Source organism: Leucoraja erinacea, chromosome 10, assembly GCF_028641065.1.
Source record: "Leucoraja erinacea ecotype New England chromosome 10, Leri_hhj_1, whole genome shotgun sequence".
NCBI classification, from domain to species: domain Eukaryota; kingdom Metazoa; phylum Chordata; class Chondrichthyes; order Rajiformes; family Rajidae; genus Leucoraja; species Leucoraja erinaceus.
Genome location: NC_073386.1, coordinates 34439020 through 34465138, shown reverse-complemented (window position 1 = coordinate 34465138; position 26119 = coordinate 34439020). Strand labels below are relative to the sequence as shown.

Here is a 26119-nt window from a genome sequence, read left to right as displayed (position 1 = left end):
ATATACCCTCACCTTCTCTTTTATGAATGGGGATTTAGTTCCCCTTTCTTCGAGGACCGACCGGAGGTTCCGCTGTCACCTCTGCGGGCCGCCCTCGGTGAACGTTTTCAAGGACCTTTCTTCAAGGACTGAAAAAATGGCCGCTATTCGGAGGTTTTCGTTATTTGGAACTTCGGATAAAAGGTTGTGCACCTGTATATTGTAAATAGCTGGGGTCCCAGCACTGAGCCTTGTGGTACCCCACTAGTCACTGCCTGCCATTGTGAAAAGGACTCGTTTACTCCTACTCTTTGCTTCCTGTTTGCCAGCCAGTTCTCTTTCCACATCAATACTGAACCCCCAATACCATGTGCTTTAAGTTTGTATACTAATCTCTTACGTGGAACCTTGTCGAAAGCCTTCTGAAAGTCCAGATACAACACATCTACTGGTTCTCCCCTATCCACTCTACTAGTTACATCCTCGAAAAATTCTATAGGATTCGTCAGACATGATTTACCTTTCGTAAATCCATGCTGACTTTGTCCAATGATTTCACCACTTTCCAAATGTGCTGCTATCCCATCTTTAATAACTGACTCTAGCAGTTTCCCCACTATCGATGTTAGACTAACTGGTCTGTAATTCCCCGTTTTCTCTCTCCCTTCTTAAAAAGTGGGGTTACGTTAGCTACCCTCCAATCTTCAGGAACTACTCCAGAATCTAAAGGGTTTTGAAAAATTATCACTAATGCATCCACTATTTCTGAAGCTACTTGCTTAAGTACTCTGGGATGCAGCCTATCTGGCCCTGGGGATTTATCGGCCTTTAATCCATTCAATTTACCCAACACCACTTCCCGACTAACCTGGATTTCACTCAGTTCCTCCATCTCCTTTGACCCGCGGTCCCCTGCTATTTCCGGCAGATTATTTGTCTTCCTTAGTGAAGACGGAACCAAAGTAGTTATTCAATTGGTCTGCCATATCCTTGTTCTCCATGATCAATTCACCTGTTTCTGACTGCAAGGGACCTACATTTGTTTTAACTAATCTCTTTCTCTTCACATATCTATAAAAACTTTTGCAGTCAATTTTTATGTTCCCTGCCAGTTCTCTTTCATAATCTATTTTCCCTTTCCTAATTAAGCCCTTTGTCCTCCTCTGCTGGTCTCTGAATTTCTCCCAGTCCTCTGGTATGCTGCTTTTTCTGGCTAATTTGTGGTGCAGCAAGCAGTAAAGAAAGCGAATGGTATGTTAGCTTTCATTGCAAAAGGATTTGAGTATAGGAGCAGGGAGGTTCTACTGCAGTTGTACAGGGTCTTGGTGAGACCACACCTGGAGTATTGCGTACAGTTTTGGTCTCCAAATCTGAGGAAGGACATTATTGCCATAGAGGGAGTGCAGAGACGGTTCACCAGACTGATTCCTGGGATGTCAGGACTGTCTTATGAAGAAAGACTGGATAGACTTGGTTTTTACTCTCTAGAATTTAGGAGATTGAGAGGGGATCTTATAGAAACTTACAAAATTCTTAAGGGGTTGGACAGGCTAGATGCAGGAAGATTGTTCCCGATGTTAGGGAAGTCCAGGACAAGGGGTCACAGCTTAAGGATAAGGGGGAAATCCTTTAAAACCGAGATGAGAAGAACTTTTTTCACACAGAGAGTGGTGAATCTCTGGAACTCTCTGCCACAGAGGGTAGTTGAGGCCAGTTCATTGGCTCTATTTAAGAGGGAGTTAGATGTGGCCCTTGTGGCTAAGGGGATCAGGGGGTATGGAGAGAAGGCAGGTACGGGATACTGAGTTGGATGATCAGCCACGATCATATTGAATGGCGGTGCAGGCTCGAAGGGTCGAATGGCCTACTCCTGCACATAATTTCTATGTTTCTATGTTTTCTAAAAGGCCACTATGCTATTCATGCCATCTTTTTATTAATTATTCAATTAACTCATTTTGATCACCCACTCAATCCACGGGCGTGTTTTTCAATTCTCCCTTTCCTGCTCTGACATTGAAATTAACTGACTCCACCAGTACACAGGCTTGCTTCTAAAGGCCCTTGCAAACCACTAATGGTTGTATGAAGGTACACAAAATTGCTGGAGAAACTTAGCGGGTGCAGCAGCATCTATGGAGCGAAGGAAATAGGCGACGTTTCGGGCCGAAACCCTTCTTCAGACTGAATAAGGGTTGTATGAATACCATTTGTAAATCCCCAAAAAGTTTAATTAATCTGATATTTGTAAGAATAAAATGTCTTAATTTAACATTCACTGGATTAGAATTTGTACATAAACATGGAGAATGGCAATGAAATAAGATTATTTTACTGGGTACCCTCACAGGAACTCTCCTGAACACCTTGTATAATGTATTAGAGGAGGGGGTGGGGGGTGTTGTTGAGGAAAATGCTCATTTAGCAAAATTAACTTGACTACAACAAGATTCTTATCTGGTTTTAAGACGTCGCTTCAGATTAAATTCACACTCGCGTTAAGAGGTTGATTTAAACTCTGATTCTAAGGCTTTGTCTGATATCCATTTCCCTCCTTTTCACCTCTAATTTACACCTACTACACCAATCTGACAATCAACTGCACCCATCTATCACTTACCAGCCTTGCCGCCCTACCTCTCTTTTCCAGTTTTCAGTTCCCTAGTCGTATCTATCTGAAGATAGGTCCCGATCCAAAATGTCATCTGTCCATTCCCTCCCTAGGTTCTGCCTGACCTGCTGAGTTCCTCCAGCGCTTTGTATTTTTCTGAAGATTCCAGCATCTGCAGTCTCTTGTGCCTCTATCTGTCACTGTTCTCCAATATAAACTTGTGAAACTACAGTTTTTCATTGTGTCAGTGACTGCAAATGGCTGTATGATCATGTAAGTCAAGATCACTAGGAGTTTTGATTCAGGATGTTATGTCACAGTAACAGATTGGAAGTGATTGAGAATAGGTTAGTACATTAGCAGAAACAGTGTTCCATTCTCCTGCACCTCTCCATATAGTGAAGAAAAAATTAATATATCTGCCAATCCAAAGCAGACAGTGAAAGAAAGAAAGAACAAGTATGCAATAACTTCAGTGTGGCTATCAGAATAGTGTTGGTGATGGTGAGAGAGAGGAAAGCTGTATTTAGTAGAGGAAATCGTATTTGATGGTATATATTGTTTCAATTGAATTCTAGGGGAAATATTACTAAATAACATTATTATTATTATAGCCTCTCAAGGTATTTGAAGTCAGAGGAAGAGTCTTGGGGTACAACATAACTCTACAAGAAAGCATAAAGAATAACACAACCATTTGGATACAGCAGACGAAGAAGACCTGGTACACAGGGGACATTCCCAGGGCAGGCTGTGTCATCACAGCGTCTGTATACAACTGCAGGGGCAGTTCTCCACCAACTCAACTCCACCTATCGTCTCTCAGAGGTAAAACAAAATGTCTCTGTTTTCACTACATTTCTAGAAAATCTGGTGTCACTTTAAGAACAGAATCTTTTCCATACCCTTTCTTGCCCAATTACATGTTTCCTATAGCAGAGTGAACAGAACTATCCATAAGACTCCAAATGTGATCTCACCAACATTTAAACAGCTACAGCATGATAACCAATTCAGTTTGTTCTGAATGTTTTCATACCTCTCGTTTCCCTCTCCCCTGATTGTCAGTGTGAAGAAGGGTCTCAACCCGAAATGTCAGCTATTCCTTTTCTCCAGATACTCTGCTTGTCCCACTGAGTTACTCCATCATTTTGTGTCTAACCTTTTGTCATTTCCTGGGTTTGACTTACTGAAATGCACCACCTTATATTTGTCAGAGTTAAATTCCATCTATCATTTCTTCGCCCATTTCTCATTTATTCAGACTCTTTTGTAAACTTGGATAGCCCTCCTCGTTGTCCACGATACCACCAATTCTGATCATCTGCAAATGTATTAACTATATTCACTACATTGTCATCCAAATCGTCATAGATTACAAACAGTGGATCAGCCAGCCACTGATCCATGAGGGGCATCGCTGGTAACAGGCCTCCAGTCATAACACCAATCCTCTGCCATCACTCTCTGATTCCTTCTATTGAGCCAAGTTTGAATACTGTTGGCTAGCTCACCCTGGATTCCAAGTGATCTAACTTTCAGGTCTAGTCTACCATGTGGGACCTTGTCAAAGACCTCTAAAGTCTATATGGACTCTGTCAATCCACTTGATGAACTGTTCAAAACCTAAATCTATCAAATGAATGAGACATGATTTCCCACACACAATCTTGTGCTGACCATCTCTAATCTGCCCTTTGTGGGCTGAAGGGCCTACTCTTGAGCTGTACTATGTTCTAAATATGCTTCTACATTTCTTATATTCCTCACTTAATCCTAGTTGCCTATACCTTACGCATGTCTTTTTTATAAATGTCTAGTCTCAAAACCCATCATTGGCCAGGATTCCCTAAACCTGCCAGCCTTGCCCTTTACTCTAACCAGGAATATGCTGTTGATTAATTCTTCCAATCTCACCTTTAAAAGCCATATTTCCCCTTGCCTGTAAACTGCATCTCAGTCAACCTCTGCATGTTCTTGTCTGATACCTTCAAAAGAAACCTGTACTTATAAAAACATTAAAGTCATGTCTTAATTTACTGATTTTTATTTCTTCAAATGGATAGATCTTCCTCCAGCAAGAAACATCTCCACTATGTATTCTGAGAGTAATTGGCTCCTAATTGAATGGATGGAACCAGTGAAACCACCAGTGGCAGTCCAGGGATATGTAGTAATGTGGACAGAAGTAAATGATAAACTCAATCAAAATATAAATTGGATTAAACTCCCTCCTCAGAACCGTTCAGCAAGATTAACAGGTAAATTAGGTCTTTAAACAAGTCACATCATCTAACCTACGTACCTACTGCCCTTCAAAATCTTGTACGATGTTTTTTTTAAAAAAAAGTAATAAATTCAGCATGACAGTTTATTTATGGGTTCTACAATTCCCTACATCGGAGGTAGATTTTTATTTGTAGCTTTTGGATCTGAGTAGAAGGAATGGAAAACCAGTCACAGAGGGTTGAATACCCATAAGAGATCCCATGTGACCAATTATTACCCATAAGAGTAGCTGAATTAATTTGCATGCAAGCAATCAACCGGGACTTGCTATAGATAGATTGACCCAATCTCCCGCACTACCCTGCCATGACCTGATATGGGAGAACATAAGGTGTATGCAATTATATCGCTGGTCTAGTGTATACTTATTTACTGGAAGCTCGGCAAGACCAGTGGGGAAACTAGGTTCTGTTGTTGGAAGTAGTTTTTGGGTAACTATTTTGTACAGAAAAAAAACTATATTACCCAGGTGAATGGTTTGGGGGGGGGGAGAGGAATAAAAGCTAATAAGTGCAGGATTTAGAAATAGGAAATAAACAAAAATATTAAAGAAAACTTGGCAAGCATAGGAATTTTTTAGGAAAACAGTAGGTATGCATTAAGGAATGTTGTGGGAATAGGTGAATATTCCAAATGATGGGATGAAGCAATGGGTAAGATCTGGCCAAAATATGCATTGATTGGTATTCAATATAGAATCACCTGTATTACAGATTATAATATTTAAACAGAAAGGGATGGGGGGGAATTGAAGATTGCATGATTACAAGGAGAGAGGAATTTGGGTATGTTTTGAAACGTTATAGAAAATCAGTGAGTATCCCTCCTAATCCTGGAACGTTGAGTACATCATCTCGAACACATTCAACTACTGAGTTTAGATCAGAAGTAATCTAGGTTGCATGGTATTTAGTAGACTACACAAAATCTTTGGGTTAGTTTTCAAGTGTTCAAAATGTTCTATGCCTAAATGTTTTTGGGGAAAGTCCCCATATCCTATGCATTGTTTCTGATAAAGCATCATCACAATAGATTCTCTCTCCTTGTACCCATAATCTTCAAATCACACACTGCCCAAAACATGAACCAGAACAGAATACATCCTAATAAGCCCCTTTCTTACTACATTACAGAAAATATAAAACCGAAGACATGCTTTCAGATCTCCGTCTTTGCAGTTTACGACAATGGCGCAGGGATACCACTATCAATTTGGAAATATACAGCACCAAAAGGTAACCAAATTCAAACTTTGGGTTGATTAAAAACATGGAGTCGTGGAAATTAGATTATTTTAACCAAGATTTTAACTGTTTTCATTTAGCAGCTCCACGGTCAGGAACTTTGGTCTTTTGGAATATTCCACAGGTTGAGAAAGAGAGCTGCACTGAGAGCTATACCATCCACAAATGGGCGAAGGGTTCAAAGTTGCCACCTACAATTTATGGTTAGTATGAAGGATAAATATCAATTCAGAACCGCAAGAAATTGATGCAGGCGAAGGTCTCCAGTGTCACAGAAGGCACAGCTATAGAGTTGCTGCCTTAGAACTCCACTAATCTGGCTTCATTCCCGACATATTATGTTGTTTGTGTGGAGTTTGCATATTCTCCATGAATGTATGTTTCCCCAGGTCCTCTGATTTCCTTGCACACCCAAAGACACACGAGTTAATAGATTAAGTGGCTACTGTAAATTACTCCTGGTGTGATGGTGAGTGATAGAATCAGGAGGGAGATAATGGGAATATGGGGAGTATAAATTAGGCTTCCAATTTTCAACCTGCACACAAATTCACATGGACCATCACCGACATCTCCCTTCCATTTCTTGATCTCACCGTCTCTATCACAGAAGATAGACTATTCATGGGCATCTATTATACACCTACTGACTCCCACAGCTATCTAAACTACACTTCTTCCCACCCCGCCTCCTGCAAAGACTCAATCCCCTACTCCCACTTCCTCCCTCTACGCCATATTTGCGCCCAAGTTCCATAACAGGACATCTAAGAAGTCCTCATTCTTTTGGGACGGAGGTTCCCCGCTTCCATCGTAGCTGGGGCCCACACATACGTCTCCTCAGTATCCTGCAGCTCTGCTCTTGCTCCCCAATTGCAACAGCGACAGAGTCCCCCTAGTACTCACCTTTCACCCCATCACCACCTCCAATGGGATCCCACCACTAGCCACATCTTCCCATCTACACCTCTTCCCACTTTCTGCAGAGACCGTTTCCTCCGCAACTCCCTGGTTAACTCATCATTTCCCATCACTTCCCATCCAAACCACCCCTTCACCAGGTACTTTCCTCTGTAACTACAGGAGATGCAACACCTGTCCCTATACCTCCTCCCTTGAGTTTGTCCAAGGACCCATTCAATCCTTTCAGGTGAGTCAAAGGTCGCTTGCACCTCCTCCAACCTCATCTACTGTATCTACTGTTCCAGACGTGGACGCCTATATTTCGTCCAGTCCAAGCGCAGGCTTGGCGATCGTTTCGCTGAACACCTCCGCTCAGTCTGCCTTGGCCTATGCGATCTCCCGGCTGCTAAACACTTTAACTCCCACCCCTATTGACCTTTCTGTACTGTCCTGGGCCTCCTCCACTGTCAGAGTGCGGCCCAATGCAAATTGGAGGATCAGCACCATATTTTGCTTGGGCAGCTTCCAGCCCAGCAGTATGAATATTAATTTCTCTAACTTTAAGTAACCCTTGCCTTCCTTTCCCCACCCTAGTTCTCTGACTAGTTTCACTGTCCTGATTAGTTTTACTGATTGTATGCCTCCTTAACACCTTCCCCTCAGCTAACAATGAATCATTCTACATTTCCTTATCAGCTGCTTTGATCAGTTGTTTTCATGTGACCCTTCCATATCTCGAGTTTCCCTCCCCCCTTCCCCCGTCTCTCAGTCTGAAGATGGGTCTGGATCTGAAACTTCACCCATTCTTTCTCACCAGAGATGATGCCTCTCCCCATGAGTTATTCCAGCAGTTTGTGTCTATCTTAAGTGTAAATGATGACTGGCAGACTCTGAGTGGAAGGGGCTTTTTCCATGTGGTACGGTGTTTGTGTCTATGTGACTGACATTTATTCATTTTAAAAACTATTACGTAAGATCTTGCTCAAATTTCTTATCAGCTTAACATTTATTACATACCCTATTAATGCCTGTAGCTATGGAGGGATCTGCTAGTAAATAGAAGATCTTAGAGAAATATAGAACCATTATAAGAACAGGATATTCCTTCATTCAGCCCCGTGTCCGTGTTGTTTTCCTGCCACAGCTATCTAAAACATTGCCTTGTTACAGGCTAGATTCTATACAATTTTAAGTAGTTGTTCATTTTTTAAATAGATGCATCCCTCTCCCTGTGGGAAAGCTTTCCTTCTCTGTACAACCCTGTATGTGATGACATTTCTCCCAATCTTCCCAACCAGAAGAAATGGGGTTCCCATGTTTGTTTTATTAGAATGTTCCCAAAAGTGAGGGTGAAAGATGGAGTGATGGGCATCCGTAATGGTGGTGTTTGATCCTCTGGTGGCTGCAGGAAAAGTGTGGGTGGTAGTTAGGGAGGTTTTTTTTTTCCGGCTGGCATTGTTGTCCCTGACAAAAAGTTTTATTCATATGCAGCGATCAAATAGTTTCCATTGGTCATGCTGTGCATTTTCTTTTTATAGCTTGCATAGTATTTTGTTTTTTGGAAAGAGGATCATACGGGGCACAGGCCAGGCCAGGTCAGTTTGAGTTTATTGTCACGTGTACTGAGGTACAGTGAAAAGCTTTTGTTGTGTGCTATCCAGTCAGTGTATAGATACATAATAGAATAACGTTTAGTTCAAGGTAAACCCAGCAAAGTCTGATCAAGGATAGTCCGTGGGTCACCAAAGAGATAGACAGTAGACTACAGTATAGTAGTCTCAATGTCACCTCAGGTGTTCTGGGGATTGGTGATGCGAGTCCAGGGGGCATGAGGAGAAAGAGAGTACACAGAAAGAATTGAATGGTCAAAATATTATCAGCGAGCTGGTCAATGTTATGGTGTTATGGAGATAAGACAGATCATCTTTGGGCGGTCAGCTCATCTGTGGATTCAAACTGCTGAAATGTTACTTGCTCCTCAGCTACTCACCTGTACTCTGACAGCAAGTCCATCATGATGATCGTCGTTGCAGTGACGTTCTTAGCAGCAGTCGTTGTTTCTGTATTCTGTTTGCGGCAGTCCGTGAGGACCAGGTAATACATCTGAACGAGTGGTGTACATAGAGCAGTACAACAAAGGAATGGGCCCTTTGGCCCATAATGTCTGTACCAAATATGATGCCATCTTAAACTGATTTTATCTGCCTGTACATGATCCATATCCTTCTATTACCTGCACATCTATGTGCCTATCTAAAACTCCACCATCGTATCGGCCTCTGCCACCACTCCGGCAAGTCGTTTGTGGCCCCCCACCTCTCTCTGTCAACAAACTTGCCCCAGACATCTCCTCTAAACTTTCCTCCTCACCTTATGGCTATGCCGTCTAATATTGGACATTTCCACCCTGGGAAAAACGTTCTGATTGCCTACACTATCTTTGCCTCATTTTATATACTTCTATCGTCTTCCCTCAACCTGACATTGCAGAGAAAACAATCCAAGTCTATCCAACCTCTCCCTGTAGCCAAATTCCTCCAATCCCGGCAGCATTCTGCTAAGCCTCCACAGCGTTCCTGTAATAGGGAGAGCAGAACTGCATGCAATACTCCAAATGCAACCTAGCCAAATATCAGATAGAGCTGCGTTATGACTTCCCAATTCTAATATTCAATGTCCATAGAAATGAAGACAAGCATTTATGGGGAAAGTTTAATGGAGGTGTGCTGAGTAAGGTTAACACAGAGGGTGGTGGGGGACAGAGCACACTACCAGTGATGGTGATGGAGGAGGAGGCAGACACCCGTTCTTGTGCTGTACTGTTCTCTGTAAAATCCCTTAATTTCATATATCTGCCTTCTTTAAAGCTCGGTTGTAGCCCATTTAAGTTTGATTAAAGGACCTGTCCCACTTGGGACACCTCCACCGCGACCTTAAGCGACTAAAAAAAAAAATCAAAATCGCAGTGACCTACGCCCTCCTACGACCTTCCCCGACTATGTGTACGACCTCGTACGACTATGTTGAAGACTGGCTTCGACCATGTACGTTTTACTCGAGGATGGTCTCTGGCAAATTGGTCCGTGTATGAGCACGACCCCCTTCCACCTCAGAGGACCACACCGAAAACCAACAACGACCAGTGACGAGTGTCTACAGCTCAAATGATCACCTGATAAAATGATGTCATGTCGCCATTTTTTTCTCACTAAAAAATGCCCCCCAGGTTTTTTTTTAAATCATTCTGAACCATGCAAGCAAGGAAGGAACTAGTTTGGAGGATGTTAGTAAAAATACAACTACTGCTGTTTGCAGTAGCCCTTTTGCTTCAGCAGCCTTTCAAGAAAGGCAGAAGGGGAAGAGCAAGGGTGAAGAGAAAGCACAAGAAGAGGTCTCAATGGGTGAATGGAGATGTGGACTGGCCCAGTACACCAGATGACTGGAAGAGTGGACGCTGGGCTTTGACAAAAGATGGAACTTTAAGCACACATGTGGGGCAGTGGATGGCAAACATGCCATTCTTGTCCCTGTCCCCCTCATTTTCCTTTTCGTACAGGATGGCATTCTGCTGGAACCATTCTTCAAGGCCCCCCCCCCCCCACCCCCGCCTGGTGAAGGTGTAGGGCATAACCTTCCTCCAGCCCTCCCTCACCACCAATGGGGCATCTGCCTCTGATGCTGTGTCAGACACAGGAGAACGGGCTGCTTTGTTGCTTTCAAATGAGGCAGTGAAGGATGGGGTGGTGGTGGGGACATATACTACCACCCTGGTCTCCTCCTCCAGGGGTATCACCTCCTGCCACTCATCCTCCTGGGTGGGCAACAACTGCATGGCAGATTTTTTTTAGGGTTGTGCCCTCCCCCTGCGCTGCTGCCTTTTTGGCGCCATCTCCAAAAAACTCTCCAGGCATGAGTGAACATGCCTTGGCGTGAAAGAGGTGACGTTCTGCTGTTTAAATTACCTTTTTTTTCTACTGACCTTATTTTCACCCCAGAGATATTACCTTCGACTACCTACGACTAGCATCATGACCTACTACGACTGGCTTCGACTGGACCTACGACTATAAAAATATCGATTTTTCCCGTGGTGACCTATTTTTAGTTGCGGTCAATTTTTAACATCTTGGAAAAATACGCCGCGACCTAGCTGAAACCTCGACTACGCGGAGACCACTCTCGACCATGAAGGAGTGACGAAGACCTACGACCTCGTGGCGACCTTGCCGCGACTATGGTCGCGGGCAAACTCGCCAGAGGTCGCCCAAGTGGGACAGGGGCTTTACTCACGGCATGGCATTTGTTACTCTAGATCAGTGGTTCTTATCATTTAAAAAGTGAACTCCGTTTCAGCTGAAGAAGCTTAAAACGCCAATACCTTGGTTGTAATAACTACACAATAAAGACCTTTTTTACCCCAAAAAAATTATTTACTCAAAATAACATCTGAAACATAAACTACATATGTTTACCTGATGGAAAATCCTAAAAAATAAAAATCGAAAATTTGGACCCAGACCTCAGTCACGCTCAATTGCCCCCCCTTAAAAATCAAATTGCCCCCCTGTGGGGCGTACGCCCCACGTTGGGAACCACTGCTCTAGATCAATCAACCTTGTAATGACACCAGGCACATTACAAGGACTCAGTGCTCATATGAAATGGGAAATTCCACAGAAGTCCCAAGTAAATAGTTTGGCGAGACTCTTATCCAGATAGTTCTCATGGTAGAGTGTTAGAGGATACATTATAAACTATATAAATAAAACCTCATGCTAGATTGTATGAAGTACTATATGCATATCTTCTGTGCTTTGCTTTGATGCAGGATTTTGTTGATTTTATCAAAACTTGTGTCACGACTGTATGTTAGCAATATTCCTGATCCAGCTAATTGTACATGGGCAAAGAAATATACCGCAATTAAGGTAAAATGTTTTTTACATTTATTTATTTAAAAAAATATTTTGTGCATGGGTTGGTAAATTGTTGTATTTGTATTTGGACAATATGCAGACAACCCTACAAAGGATAGGGCAAAGCTTGATTCACTCTTAGGATATTGGGAAGGGCAAGTGACTGAAGTGTCTGTGGGTGAGCCTTTTGGGGTCAGTGACCATTGTTTTATTAGTTTTAACATAGTTATGAAGGTAGAGTGGGTCTACATTGAAATTCTGAATTGGGACAAGGCCAACTGATGGTATTAGACAGGAACTTGCTCAAGTTGATTAGAGTAGGATGAAGGATCACCTGGAAAATATGACGAGAATCCAGGGCATGTATGTTCCGGTTAGGGTGAAGGGCAAGGCGAGTGGGAGAAAGGAAGCTTAGACAAGGAGAGAAATTGAGGCACTATATATTGCATTTGGGACGACTAACATAAGCAGGACCTACACAGTGAATGGTAGGGATCGGGGGAGCAGAGGGATCTAAGAGAGCAGGTGCATAGTTCCTTGAAAATCACAGGTGGATAAGGTGGTCAAGTAGGTCAAAGTATAGAAGGTGAGAGGTCATGTTACAGTTATATAGGATGTTAGTGAGGCCATTTAGGGTGTTTTGGTCACCATGTTATAGGAAAGATGTTAAGATTGAACAGGTTAAGAGATTTATCAAGATTTGAGGGACTGGAACTCCAGGGAGAGATTGATGAGCAGGCTAGGGCTTTATTACTTGGAGCACAGGTGGAGGGGTGATCTTATAGAGGGGTACAAAATCATGAGGAATAGATCAGGTGAACACACCTTTGCTCAGAATAGGTGAATCGAGAACCAGAGGACATAGGTTTAATGTGAGGTGCACAAGATTTAATGGGAACCCAAGGGGTAACTTTTTATTTTTACACAAAGGGTGGTCGGTGTATGGAACAAGCTGCCAGAGGCAGTTGAAGCAGGAATTATTGCAACGTTTAAGAAACATTTAGATGGGAACATGGATAGGAAAGGTTTCGAGGGACGTGGGCCAAAAGCAGGCAGGTGGGACAAGTTTAGATGGGGCATGTTGGGCTAAGCATCTTCTGGAATCTATCACAGAGTAGTTATTTGTACAGATGAAGTATATGCGTGATCAGTAGGGAATTGAGTTATGGGGAGAAGGCAGCCAGATCAGCCATGATCCTACTGCATGGTGCAACATGCGTGAGACTGAGCAGTCTGCTCCAGTACTCCTAGTTTAAGGAGATGGCAAAAGTGTACCCAAATGTTGCCATTTAATTTATTCCGCCTTCTTCTCAAAGCTGCTCCTTTTATTTGCTTCAGGGTAACCTGGACCTAACATGTCCTTTCTACCAAGCTGACTCAACTGCAGCTTATGAAGATCCAGAGATTCTACAACTAGAGGAAATGTCATCTGGCCAGGAAATCTGCAGCAGTATGGAGGCTATTGATCAAGATCAAAATAGCCAGCTATCCACATTCCAAATTCAACCCACAGCAAGTCAGCCACAACCTAGTGAGGAATCATGCCAAGAATTTTCACCAAGGAACAGCCAAGAGGATATTCTTGATTATAAATGCCAACTTCCATGTTTGTATGTTGAGGAGTTGTCCTCTGTGGAGATTGATCACCAGTTCACAGATTCACAAAACTCTGCAGTAGACCAAAGCATTGGCTACATCCCTTCCAACTTTATACATGTTACAGACACAGAGACCAAAGGTCAAAGTTTTGTTGACAGTTTTGCATTCATGCCTCTTCCCTCTCTGTCCAGAATGGAGATCACCTTTGAAGGGAAACTAACATTAGATGTTGTGAGAATTGACTGCAGTTCACTTGTAGAATAGATCAATTATTATTTTTCCTAGTTCATGCTTCTAGTTGAGATCACCCCAATTATTAACAGGTAAAGTATTACAAGCTCCCTAACTGGGTACTTCTTGGCTCTTACTTCCCTTTGAACTTCCATACAAACATTGTGCATGCCTTCCACAGACCTGAAGTGATTACTGACAACAGTAATGGTATCGTATAAATAATAGCATCCAGTTATCTTAGCTATACATTGCCCTCCATAATGTTTTGGAAAAGACCCATAATTTATTTATTTGACTCTGTACTCCACAATTTGAGATTTGTAATAGAAAAAAAATCACATGATTAAAGTCCAGTGTCAGATTTTAATAAAGGCCATTTTTATACATTTTGGTTTCACCATGTAGAAATTACAGCTGCGTTTATACATTGTCCCCCATTTAAGGGCACCATGTTTGGGACACATGGCTTCATAGCTGTCTTTGTCCCAAACATTATGGATGGCACTGTATATAGCGTGAAAGCTTTATTTTTTTAGTTTTATATATTCACCCCCATTGAGTCGACACCGATATTCGTTGCCTCGTTGTCATCCCACTTTTGCATCCACACACTAGTAGCAATTTAGAGGCCAATTAACTAACAAACGCACACTTCTTGGGGATGTGGAAATCGGAGCACCCGGAGAAGTCACAGGTAGAATGTGCAAATTCCTCAAATGACATAACAACAAAGGTCAGAATCAAAACTGGATCTCCGGCGCTGTGAGGTAGCAGCTCTTCCAATTATGCTGCCACAAGCTAGATGTCTTATTTATCTCAGAAAAACTGTATAACTATTACCCAAAGACAATCTGGGAACATGTGCTTATGGTTGACTTTTTCCCTCCCGATTTTGTGGGTAGTACTGATTAATGCAGCACCATATCCTAAACGTGGATGCAACTTCTAATGTTCTCCTGCCTAATCTTCCACAATTCCATTAACATAAATCATTTGGAACACCTCAATTTGTTCCTATTAATTGGGATTGTTAGCACACAAATTAAAGAGACAATGGGGAAGTTATAACATTCAATTTTGATTTCCCAATTTTTTCTCTAATATTTAAAAGTTACTTCTATTTTAATGTCTCCTAATATCAGATACTTTAAAATAAACTTAACAGAAGTCAAAACTGCACACCCTGTTGTGGTTTGTCAGGAAATCTAGGACAGGGCTTTTGCATTATGCTTCAAGAGCTTGTTGTCCAGACAGCAGTCTGAAGGTGTGCAGTATCAGCCCATTGTATCTGGCCATGTAAGCCTTTTGTTTGAAACTATATCAAGTAGTATTGTACTATCCCCGCTGGGAAGGTGCTATATTTGATATCCCAATGATAGGAGCAAGAGTTTCCAATTACAGAACCACATGCTTAGCATTGGTGAAGGGAATGTTCTGTTTAAATTCTGATACTTCCATGATCAAATAACATAATGATTGAATGTGTGGATGAAATTAGAAAAGCTGTTCAGGTAAAATGCTGACAGTGCATAACAATTGGGGGGGGGGGGGGGGGGGGGGGGGGAAGAGAGGAGCAAAGTAATATATTACAGCATGTTTATAACAGCATATATATTATCTTTGTATAGTATTTAATATAGCCAACATTTATTTTGTTTTAAAATGACTTAAAACTGCTGATTTGAATTAAGATAAGTATTTCCAATAATGCAAGCCCTGACCATCAGCATAAATAAGCCTAGTTATATATTTAGTTTGAAAGGCAGCACTTCCTGTCGTGCCACAGACCTAGTGCTGTACTTAACATGCTCAAGTTTCAGAATTTGGACTTAAACTGACTACCTTGCAACTTGGAATCATGACACGAGCTGGAACCAACCACAGGAAGATTCTCATTCTATCCATTGGGTTAGAGTGGCTGCCTTACAGCCCCAGAACCCGGGTTCGATCCCGACTATGGGTGCTGTCTGTATTGAGATTCTACATTCTCCCCGTGTCCATATGGATTTTCTCCAGTGTCCTCCCACACTCTGCGCAAGTTTGTAGATTAATTAGCTTCCGTAAATTGCCCCTAGGGTGTAGGATAGAAATAGGGTATGGACGATTGTTGGTTGGCGTGCACTCGGTAGGCAGAAGGACCCGTTTTCATGTTGTATCTCCAACCTAAACTAAAAAGATGACACACTGGACAAGGATTTCAGAAGCCAAGTAAAGGAGGTGGGGACAAAGGTGGTATAGTTGGGACAGAGAAAATGGATCAACTTGTAGCTGGACAAGCCTAGAGGCTTGATACCAAACTCAAACAAGACAAGGTGGTTTGCATTATCTTTACTTTAAATGATTAGGAACTCAAAGATTGATTAAATTAAAGCTGTTTCCAAGTGTTTAAGCAGTGATCATAAACTGGTAGATGAATGGATGGGACAGGAATACATTTTAATGTTCAAGACATATTATTGATCAAAATTAGTTGCACACTATCTGCACATTAGCCTGCATTGATCAGATGATGCTGAGATTTGTGAATTCATACAATTGTAATACTGTAACATGCCATTCTCATGTACAGTAGCAATCTAGGCATGTCCCATCCCCTTGCCCTGTAATATTTCCCCCTTCAAATGTTTATCAAATTAACTTGTGAAAACCTTAATTGAATCCATGTCCTGAATTTCAGGCAGCGTATTCTGGATTAGAACGACTTGTGTAGTAAGTCTGCCCTCGTGTCAACCCTGAATCTCAAGCCAATCACTAATTACTTTTAATGCGTTTCCACTCCACGGGTTTCTCAGTTGACAAAAAAGCATTTTTTTTAATATGCACGTCTTCCAAATGTTCTGTTCTCCAAGGCTCCCTATTCAAGCCCCACATCTGAAATCCATTATGTCTGCAACCATTCTAGTTGAGATATATGGAAGTACAATCCTATGAGAAACAATAACAGTGATCCTGAACTTGAGGAAATTGTGTACGGTGCATAAATTTGAGGATTCAGATTTACATGAAGCATCTGAATATTTTCCTTGAATACCATAACCATAATCATCTGTGTCCAAGTCCATGGGTATGACTAACAATGAGCAATTAAACATTTGAATGGAATACAAAAACAAATGCCAAAGAGTAAGGGATTGGTTGCTTTCTTGGTAGAATTCCAAAGTACTTCTGCAGTGAGTGGAACTTTTTAAAATAAACTTCTGGCACGCTTGTAATTGCACCCTCAGTATAACATGGTACATTTAAATGTCCATGAGATTTGGAAAACAAAATATTAAATTAACAGATGCAGGATTTCAATTGCTTGTTTTCAAGCTGTATTATTACATGAACATTTAGATTTGAACTTTGTAAATTGCAAAGCAAAATAGTTAATTACTATTACAAATCCATTTGGCTACCCTATACAACACAGCTATTAGGATTTAACTATATTTAAATTAATACTTTTCAAGTATTAGGCAGTACACATTTATCTTTTATACTTCCTATCTTGTATTAGGATACAATTTGCTATCCCAACAGTAAAGTATTTTCTCGAGGTTAATCAAAATGTATTCACCATTGAAACTGGTAAGAAACCACGTGGACAAAGAACTGCTACTCAAGAGGGTAAAAGTTACAAACTGGTTTTCAACAACTGCACACGCGATAATTTAATGTCAATTGCAAAAATTATTTAAGCTATTATAAAAAGTTATTCTGCCTTAAGCTTATAAATCTCAAGATTATTCCACATAGTGCATGTGGAACTGCATACTGATTATTTTAGGTTACATCCAACATGTTCAGTGTCAAGTGCATCGACAAAACTTTGAATTAATGTTGCTGTGGATCCACAAAAAAAAATCAAACATAAACATTCAGCAATCCTTTGGCATGTTAAATTACAACGGCAAACCACAGTAGATCCTGCGGTTTGTATGCACTTCAAGTCTTCCGATCAAGTACATTGAGCCAATTTTTTCATTATGCATAAAACTAGAACCAAGTAAATTTACCACACAGCCATCATACCCCCTCACAAAAATGTTAATCAATTAAAATGTAAGTTGCAATGAGCGGATCTGCTTGCAACACCCATCAAGCAGTGAAATCCAGTCCTTAACACCCATTGACATCAGAGACATGGAACTGCAGATGCTGGTTTACAAAGAAAAACTCAAAATGCTGGAACAACTTAGCTGGAAGCATCTCTGGAGAACATAGATAGGTGAAAATTAGGATTGGGGCCCTTTGCAGACCATCTGAAGAAGGGTCCAGACCTGAAACATCACCTATCTATATTTTCCAGAGATTCTGCCTGACCTGCTGGGTTACTCCAGCACTTCATTCTTTTTCTATCCTTTGACCAACTGCCTAATCCTCATCCTTCAAATGTATGTATTATCAACTCCAAAAAATAAATCCATCTGAGCATTTCAAGTTAATTAAAAGTCAAATGATCTTGCAGGGTCAGGAATAAAAATGCTGCAATACTTTGTCACAAGGGTAATGTTGAAAGCCAAACAGACTTGATAGATCATTGACCTGAAACATTGCAACTTGGTAATGATAGTCGTCGCAATGTAAAGCAGCTCAGGTACCCAAATGTAATCTTAAAATTTGAACATTCTTACAGTGGCATGAAGTTTTATACCATTCCTTTTGTTCTGACATCACGAAAGGTACTGATAGGACTAACTTACTGTAAACATTTATGTTAAGCAGGAAATTCAAAATGATTTCATGGGGGGGGGGGGGGGGGGGGGGGGGGGGGGGGGGGGGGGGGGGGGGGGGGAAATAAGTTACAGGGTAAAACTGATGGTCATGTCAACAAAATACAATTTGTTGCAGACAGAAGAAGGGACTTAAAGAACTGTCCATCATAGGTCAGAAGAAATTGGAATGCCACAAGTTGTGATGAATGGTAGAGGCGAGTGTTTAAAAGATGGTTTTATCTGGAGCAGAGTAGATTATTGAGAACAAAATAGTGGAACATTTGAGGTGCAATAGTGGATTGTTAGAGATGCAAAAGTGGAATGATCTGAAATTATTGAATTCACTCCAGAATTAAGAGGCGGATTTCCTCCATTTTACTGCTGTAGTACCACAAGATCCAAAGATGGGTGTCAAAGTGTGATTTATAGTACTAGGAATCTGGAAGCTCAGTTGCTTTTGTTGGGTCTGGAGTCACAACTGTCATACCAGTTTAGGACAGATTGTCTTATCTGAAGATCACTGGTTTGCATGCCAATCTAGTAATTTCATTGTCACTTGACAGGAACTAGTTTTACTCTTGTGTCCACTCTTTGCCCCATATTGTCTCTCCCCCCCCCCCCCCCCCCCCCCCCCCCCCCACCCCATCATCCGGGGAAGTAGTCAAGACCTCTGGATTACTAACCAGAATCACAAGTGCCCACATGCATGAAACACTGAAAATCAATCTAAAACTATCACCACAAAATCACCATCACATGATTGAAGTTCAAATTGGTTTTAGTTTTTTTTTTAAATAGGTGCAAGTCATTGTCTCTCTCCCTGCACCATGTAAAAAAACAGGTTAAAACTCTTGAAAATACATATTGACTAAAACAAATAAATCTTAATATTTTAATTTCATACGGGATATAATACTTTTTGCAGAAAGCTAACACGATTCCTATTGCCCTGCACCTCCTATTCCTTTTTTCCCCCCCAATCATTCTTTATAACTTTCAAACTCTTGTTTGTGTTTTCTTGCTGTGCATTCAGTGAGGGGAATTAACCTATAAGTGAAAGGACAATTGGTACCTTAAAAGATACTGTCCAAGAAAAAGTCAAACTTTATTTCACTGGAAATGTCAATGATACAGTTCAATGAAATTACAAACACACTCAATTTATCCCTTTTGCTCTCATTATTGGGCATTATTTGCCACAACTTTTCATTAACTCCTTTAATGATTGCAAGTGACCAACAATGCAAAATATTTCCATACTAAGGAAGCAATACATAACTGCCATTACACACAATGGAACTAAAAGATTCAGAAAAACAATTTCAAAAGTAAATCTCAATTTGTTATCTGTTAGAGTATGATTTATTTTATTGCTGATCAAAATGCCAAAGGTCATGTCACTCTGAAAATAAATACCATAGCCTCCACATTCCCACTGCGCTTAACACGGCTCTTCAAATTCAGCTTCCTTATGCCAAAAGGCAGAGTAATGCAAGTCAGTTTTAACTGGTACAGAATATATTGGTTGGTCAAATTTAATCAAAAAAAAGAATGATGCTTTTCTTTTTAAAATATATTTGGATGCATCCATTTCATTCCCTTTTCCTTCACCTACCTCACTGTTGCATTCTTCCAGGACTGAAACCTCCTGCAATCGAAATACAAGTCCAAGTCTTGCCTCCAATTTTCTCTGCTTACCATCACAGATCTATATTCATCACTAAAATTTCAGTATATCACCACCAGCAACTTTTTTTTAATAATAAATAGAATCTTAGTAAATTATTTCAGATGCAATAATCAGATTGCTATAATCTAGCAATTATCATACTTGATTTTTAATTGTTGGACTAAATTCTATTAGTCATGAAAATTAATTTGCCAATTTGTGAGCCAGCAGCAAAAGGAGGTGCTCACACAAGCTGGTTTGTTGTAAAAGCCTAATTTGCTTAATATTGTCGAGTACAATGGGTTTGTATTTGTGTCAAGATTCCAAGTAAAGGAACGAGCCATCACCACCCAGTCTGCCTACGAAACCTCCAATCCCACTTTAAGTTGATTATATATATATATATCCTTAATATCAGCAAGGCAATACTAAACCACCAGAATAAATTCTTCAAAAAAAAATTACCAAACATATCTCAAATTTCTTGAAATTTTCAAAATTAAATTTAGTACATCATTCTCACATGGAATGAGGAATGAAAACATATCCATTTGTTAGATCATTGTGCAATGGAGGGATCAATAAATTCCATAATAGAAATTGCCTATTTTATGCTCAACTTGTACAAATATAAAAAAAGTGAGACTAGTTGTAATATTACCAATTGTTGGTTTACATGACTAAATGGATAAATCGAATTTAAGGAAATCAGCATTCCTTAGTAAGAACTGCTTTCCAGCAAGGACTGATATAACATGCCAAGACTTTTCATTGTGCAATGATGGGGAATATACACATCTTAAGTAAAAATACCATGCTTTCCTTCGCTTTGAAAACAGCCTTAAAATAAAGACAAACCAGGAATTTAAAAAAAAAGACAATGTTCATCACAAATACATTGCATGCACTAACATAATTCAATACATCTAAAACAGATGTCTGCAATTGTTTTGCACCCATTTCTAGATGAAATTTGAAAAAACATTGAAATAGAAAAAGACAATAGAAGAGGACTTAATATAGGGAAGTGCAAAGTCATCCACTTTGGACCCAAAATGCATAACATTCTCCAACGTGAAAATTGAAACTGGGCAGTTATTAGGCTCCACATATGCAGTAATCACTGATTTTTAGTGGGTATGTAATATTTAATAGGACAATAGATTTTATATTAAAAAGAGGCTTGACACAGGTAAGTTGCAATTAAAGGCTCCAATTTTAGCTAACTTGGCATACTGGATTTACTCCTTGGATCCACACCACAGGAAGATATACTGTCCAGTTGAAAGTGACAGATTACAAGTAAGCCAAAAGAAAATATCGATCATCCAAGAGTTTCCTATTCCTGTGTACTGACTTGTAGGTAGGAAATAAAACAAGCAATTAAATCACATAAAAGGTACATAAAAATGCTGGAGAAACTCAGCTGGTGCAGCAGCATATATGGAGCGAAGGAGATAGGTAACGTTTCGGGCCGAAACCCTTCTTCAGACGTTAACGTTTCGGCCCGAAACGTTACCTATCTCCTTCGCTCCATATATGCTGCTGCACCCGTTGAGTTTCTCCAGCATTTTTGCGTACCTTCGATTTTCTAGCATCTGCAGTTCCTTCTTGAACAATTAAATCACATAGTTTAACTAGTAGTTTTACTGTTAATTGTACGCAGTAAAAGTAATGCCTCCAACGCATAGTGATTGAGAAGCTAGCAAGTTCGGCACAGACTTTGTGGGCCGAAGGGCCTGTTCTTGTGCTGTACTGTTCTAAACTTGCTAGCTATTTTAATTCCAATAGCCAAGTTTTATTTTACACACAGATGTGACTACACCAAGTTCCCAACAACTGATGTAAACCAAGATGTATTATAATCTGAAAGTATTGTATAATAATGCAATCTATTTTTAAATAGTCATATTTTGGTTTAAAAAAGAAACACCGTAAGGACAATTCTGCTAGGTCAAATAAAGGCCAATCAGAGAATGAACAGAAGAGATGGAAGCAGGATATTGGGATGTGCAAGCACTGTGTCCCTTGTCCAAATTGGCACCTAATTTTAAACACCAATATGTGCCTTTTCAATTTAAGGAACCCGGAAGTGATGATGCTCTAAGTGAGGATTTCACCAGTAGATGGGTTGAGGTAGCTTTCCTAAAATGGACACACTTTCTGATTAAAATTATATGGAGATGAAAGAAGAAAGTTAGGAAATGTGTTTCAAAGAGAGCACCAGTTAAGGAAACATTGGTGAGAATATGCAGTCTTTGCCATTTATCAGAGATCATTAGTCTTACATGTATTAAGGTGCAGGAAATTAAACGTACAAAACTGATTTTTGAAGAATCCATCAGATAGTAGGTTTATGGTTCTGCAAAGCTTGAGGAGAGCAACTTTAACAAGTGTGTAAACTCTATGCGCCTAAACATTGTCTAGAAGCAAAGGGAAAGTAGCCAAGGACAGATATCTGGTGTGAGTGGGGATGTTCCCCGAAATATAGAAAACTATTTAAGATAGTTAGTGTGCCTATAATCAGACCAGTAACACTGCATCCAACCAGTTCTACACAGCGAGAGACTGCAAAGAGAGGCAGTGGCGGAACATGTAGACTAAATTTAAGAATACTGAGAGGGAAAATACAAACATGTATTGGATCACCCTTAAGGTCATAACAATGTTGTGAAAGCAATTAAAAACTTCAAATATTTAAATAATTATCAAGCATATATTGAGAGAAGGTGAGAGATTGGGTACCAATGAGAATAGTGGTCAAAAAGTATTCTAATGTGGAGGCAGAGTGGTGGGAGATTGGGTGCCAATGAGAATAGTGGTCAAAAAACACTAATGAAGTGGCAGAGTGAAATAAATTAGTTTGTCGTATGTAGCACTACTGTGATTCAATATACATGGAATTATACTACAGTAACATGCACACAACAAACTGCCAATAAAGATTGCAAAGACAGTGATTTTGGTGGTCATGTGGAGGATAGGATGAAGAAACATTTCTCCAACTGCTGCTGCAGATTGCAAGTGTTCCAAAGCAGAAAAATGCTTGGGGTATTCAGCAGGCTAGTCAAATCAGGAGAAACAGTTAAGTTTTTGGGTGAATTACTCTTCATTAGAATTTTATATCCTTAACATTTCCTGTTTTTAATTTTAAATTTCCAGCACTCTCTTTTCAATAACAGGTTTATAATGTCAATGGAATCTTTAATCTGCACCAAATTAAGGAAAGTCAGGATCTCGATTCAATTTCCCTTTGTCTGGATATTTAGAAAACAAGGTTCTTGTCCTAATCAATTAGTGTATTAGACAGCGAGTCCTCAAGTAGTGGACAACAGTGATAGCGACACTTATTGCAACACATTCCATGCTAAGGCACTTAATCATCCCAGAAGCATATACGTTGTCATGAAGTTCCTGCAATGGGATATTATGAAAGAAAATATTAATTGTGACAATATTCTGCATCTATCATAAAGATAACATCCATACAATCAATTTCTCCACAAACAGCAATTCCAAATACACGCAACTGCACCTTGGTGAAAAGGTCAGGAAAACCCATCCTTAAAACATCCTAAAGAAATTCAATAAACTACTTAATTGATAATAATCTTTGAAATTGGAGGTGATTATTGAAAAACGTAATAATTAATGTTTATACTTTTGTCATCTCTAAAGGTATTAGAGTGCACTAAAAAGGCTGTATTGCAAAACAAAGTGCATTTCAACAGTGGATGGAAAGAAATATTTTCCAAAAATTCACCACTAGCGTCCTGTAAACAAACAATGTAGTAAGCTAGGGCAAAATTGGCAAATTTTGGCTCAACCCATATCAGAAGACACTTCTAATTACAATAGTTATCCACATTAGTCTTCTCAACACTGAGATTTCATACGTTCCAACAACAAATTCAGGAAAGCTTTTTACTTTAGCTCATGCCTATAAAGAAGGTGGCTTGCAAAAGGATATCCATTCCATCATCCAAATGACCAAATGAAAAGGTCAGACTCATTCTCCTACTCAATCATGTGAAATGATATCAAGACAAACCACCTAAACAATACAAAATATCTGTTTTGCTGTGACCAACAGCCTGTACTTCACACCTGCTTTCACTAATTGCCAGATGCTATTTAACAACTATTTTTGAGTTCAATTTTCCTTGCTAAATATTTTCTGGGATCAAAAAATAATTTGATGACAGCATCCATTTGTGCAATTTATAACTAGACGAAAATAAGTAAGATGTGTATATTCAAACTTGGCATGTGCAAATAAAAAAAACGAAACACCACTTCACTATCTGACATAATGGTAGCTCATTTTTTGGGTAACATTCCAAAAATACACTTATTAGAACTTCAGCAACAGAAAGCTGTGTTCCCACAATACAGCATTTTTTTCGAAATCCTGGTTTCCAGTATTTCAGGCTCACCATAAATACTAAAACATCCACGACATCGAGGTGGCTCAGCAAATTGAGACTAAATCCAGTGCCTTAAGAAATAGTGGACAATATAGGTTGCTGCAGAGTAGTCTCACTTCAACAACCAATGGGAGAGATGTTAAATAGAAGTCAAAACAAAATGGCCAGGACAAACTGATCCAGCAGAAGCTAAACAGCAGAGGCCTTGGAACACAAATCCCACCATTTCTGGGAAAAGTGGATGGTCCTTTGAGGTTTCTAAACAAGCAGCGGGAATTAGAAGACAGTAGGCAATAGGGATTGAGAATGTATACCAAGCAGTATGGTATGGACATGATAGTAGCTTTCAAAACAAAACTATATAATATCTGTAGGGGTTATTTCAGGGACATGGGAAAAGTGGGGTAGCGAGATTACGCAGATTTCTCTTTGAAAGAGCTGGTGCAAATTTGATGGGTCACCTCAGTATTCCAGGATTTAAATACTTTAAAATATTGATATTTACCAGCACTTACCATGTAAGACTTTGCAGGAAATAAATGTATCATCTGCACAAGAGTTTGGTGTTAAAGATTTTGATCATATCTGCTCCATTAGCTACTGAAAACAAAATCTTTCAGAATGCACCACAATCAAATGCTGGGGTAGGCTTTGGAATCCTAGCCCATAGCCCATTGCATTGTCAAACTGCAATTGAGAACTTTCCAAAAAAAAGTATTCTGGAGATTGGTATGTTCCATTCTTATACATTGATGCACTTCCTCCAAACCAACTGTACCAGTTGAGCAGTGTATCAGCACCATACCAAACTGCACCAGGACTGAATATCTGTTGAAGGCAAAAGGATTCTAAAATGTATTGAAATAAAGCACCTCATTGGACTCATTTATGCACACTCCTCACACCTATATTTTTTAAATTGGAAATGCATATTTTCAAGCAGCAATACAAAAAAGTATCAATCCATGAAGAATGCATAATTTCTGAAAATTTATTATGAAAACAGCTTTTCCCCTCTGCTACCATTGTTATGGATATAAAATCAGCTATCAATATTTGTTGCTTCTGTGTAGCAAGAGAAGTCCATTTCAACAATTCCTTGTGAACAGTTCATAGGTGTGAATGGCATGGATGATAGTCTTTTTTTTCTTTTTCTGTTAATATGGTTGAGAAGGGTTCCTTAAGCATGCAAGCCTCACAGAGTGGGAGCCTTCCCCCCCTCCTCCGAGGACTTCAGGCCAGGCTGACGGCTTCCACTTAGGCCAGAGCTGGAAAAGCTTCTGGATCATCAACATTTGGAACAGAGATGCTAGACTGTAAAATTAAAAAGAACTTTGATTAATAGTGCTCAACATGCAGCAGAATAAAAACTTTTTAGTCATTCAAGTTTCTAGAGCATGTAATTAAAAGTTACGGTGCTTAGTATATCTGCATACAAATATCACGTCCTCTTCATATCCCTGCCCACCCGCTCTGCAATGATCAGCGATCTATGGATTTGGACCCCAAGCTCCCTTTAGTTTAGAGAGAGAGAGAGCGAGAGAGCGAGAG

At 40.0% G+C, this 26119-nt stretch overlaps 2 protein-coding genes across 4 annotated transcripts in view; one reads left to right on the top strand and one right to left on the bottom strand.

Moving 5' to 3' along the window:
• il12rb2 (interleukin 12 receptor, beta 2a) overlaps positions 1-14278 on the top strand; it is a 40897-nt gene extending 26619 nt beyond the window's left edge. For both annotated transcript variants that reach the window (XM_055641923.1, XM_055641922.1), the window contains exons 10-16: positions 3205-3418; positions 4657-4851; positions 6013-6114; positions 6204-6326; positions 9009-9120; positions 11855-11954; positions 13281-14278. In XM_055641923.1, coding sequence (XP_055497898.1) covers positions 3205-3418; positions 4657-4851; positions 6013-6114; positions 6204-6326; positions 9009-9120; positions 11855-11954; positions 13281-13805 — 1371 coding nt within the window. In that variant the 3' untranslated portion in view covers positions 13806-14278. The remainder of the gene's footprint in view (positions 1-3204; positions 3419-4656; positions 4852-6012; positions 6115-6203; positions 6327-9008; positions 9121-11854; positions 11955-13280) is intronic.
• A 5275-nt stretch (positions 14279-19553) lies between these two features.
• Positions 19554-26119, bottom strand: part of LOC129701015 (plasminogen activator inhibitor 1 RNA-binding protein-like) — a 44921-nt gene continuing 38355 nt past the window's right edge. For both annotated transcript variants that reach the window (XM_055641918.1, XM_055641919.1), the window contains exon 9: positions 19554-25882. In XM_055641918.1, coding sequence (XP_055497893.1) covers positions 25826-25882 — 57 coding nt within the window. In that variant the 3' untranslated portion in view covers positions 19554-25825. The remainder of the gene's footprint in view (positions 25883-26119) is intronic.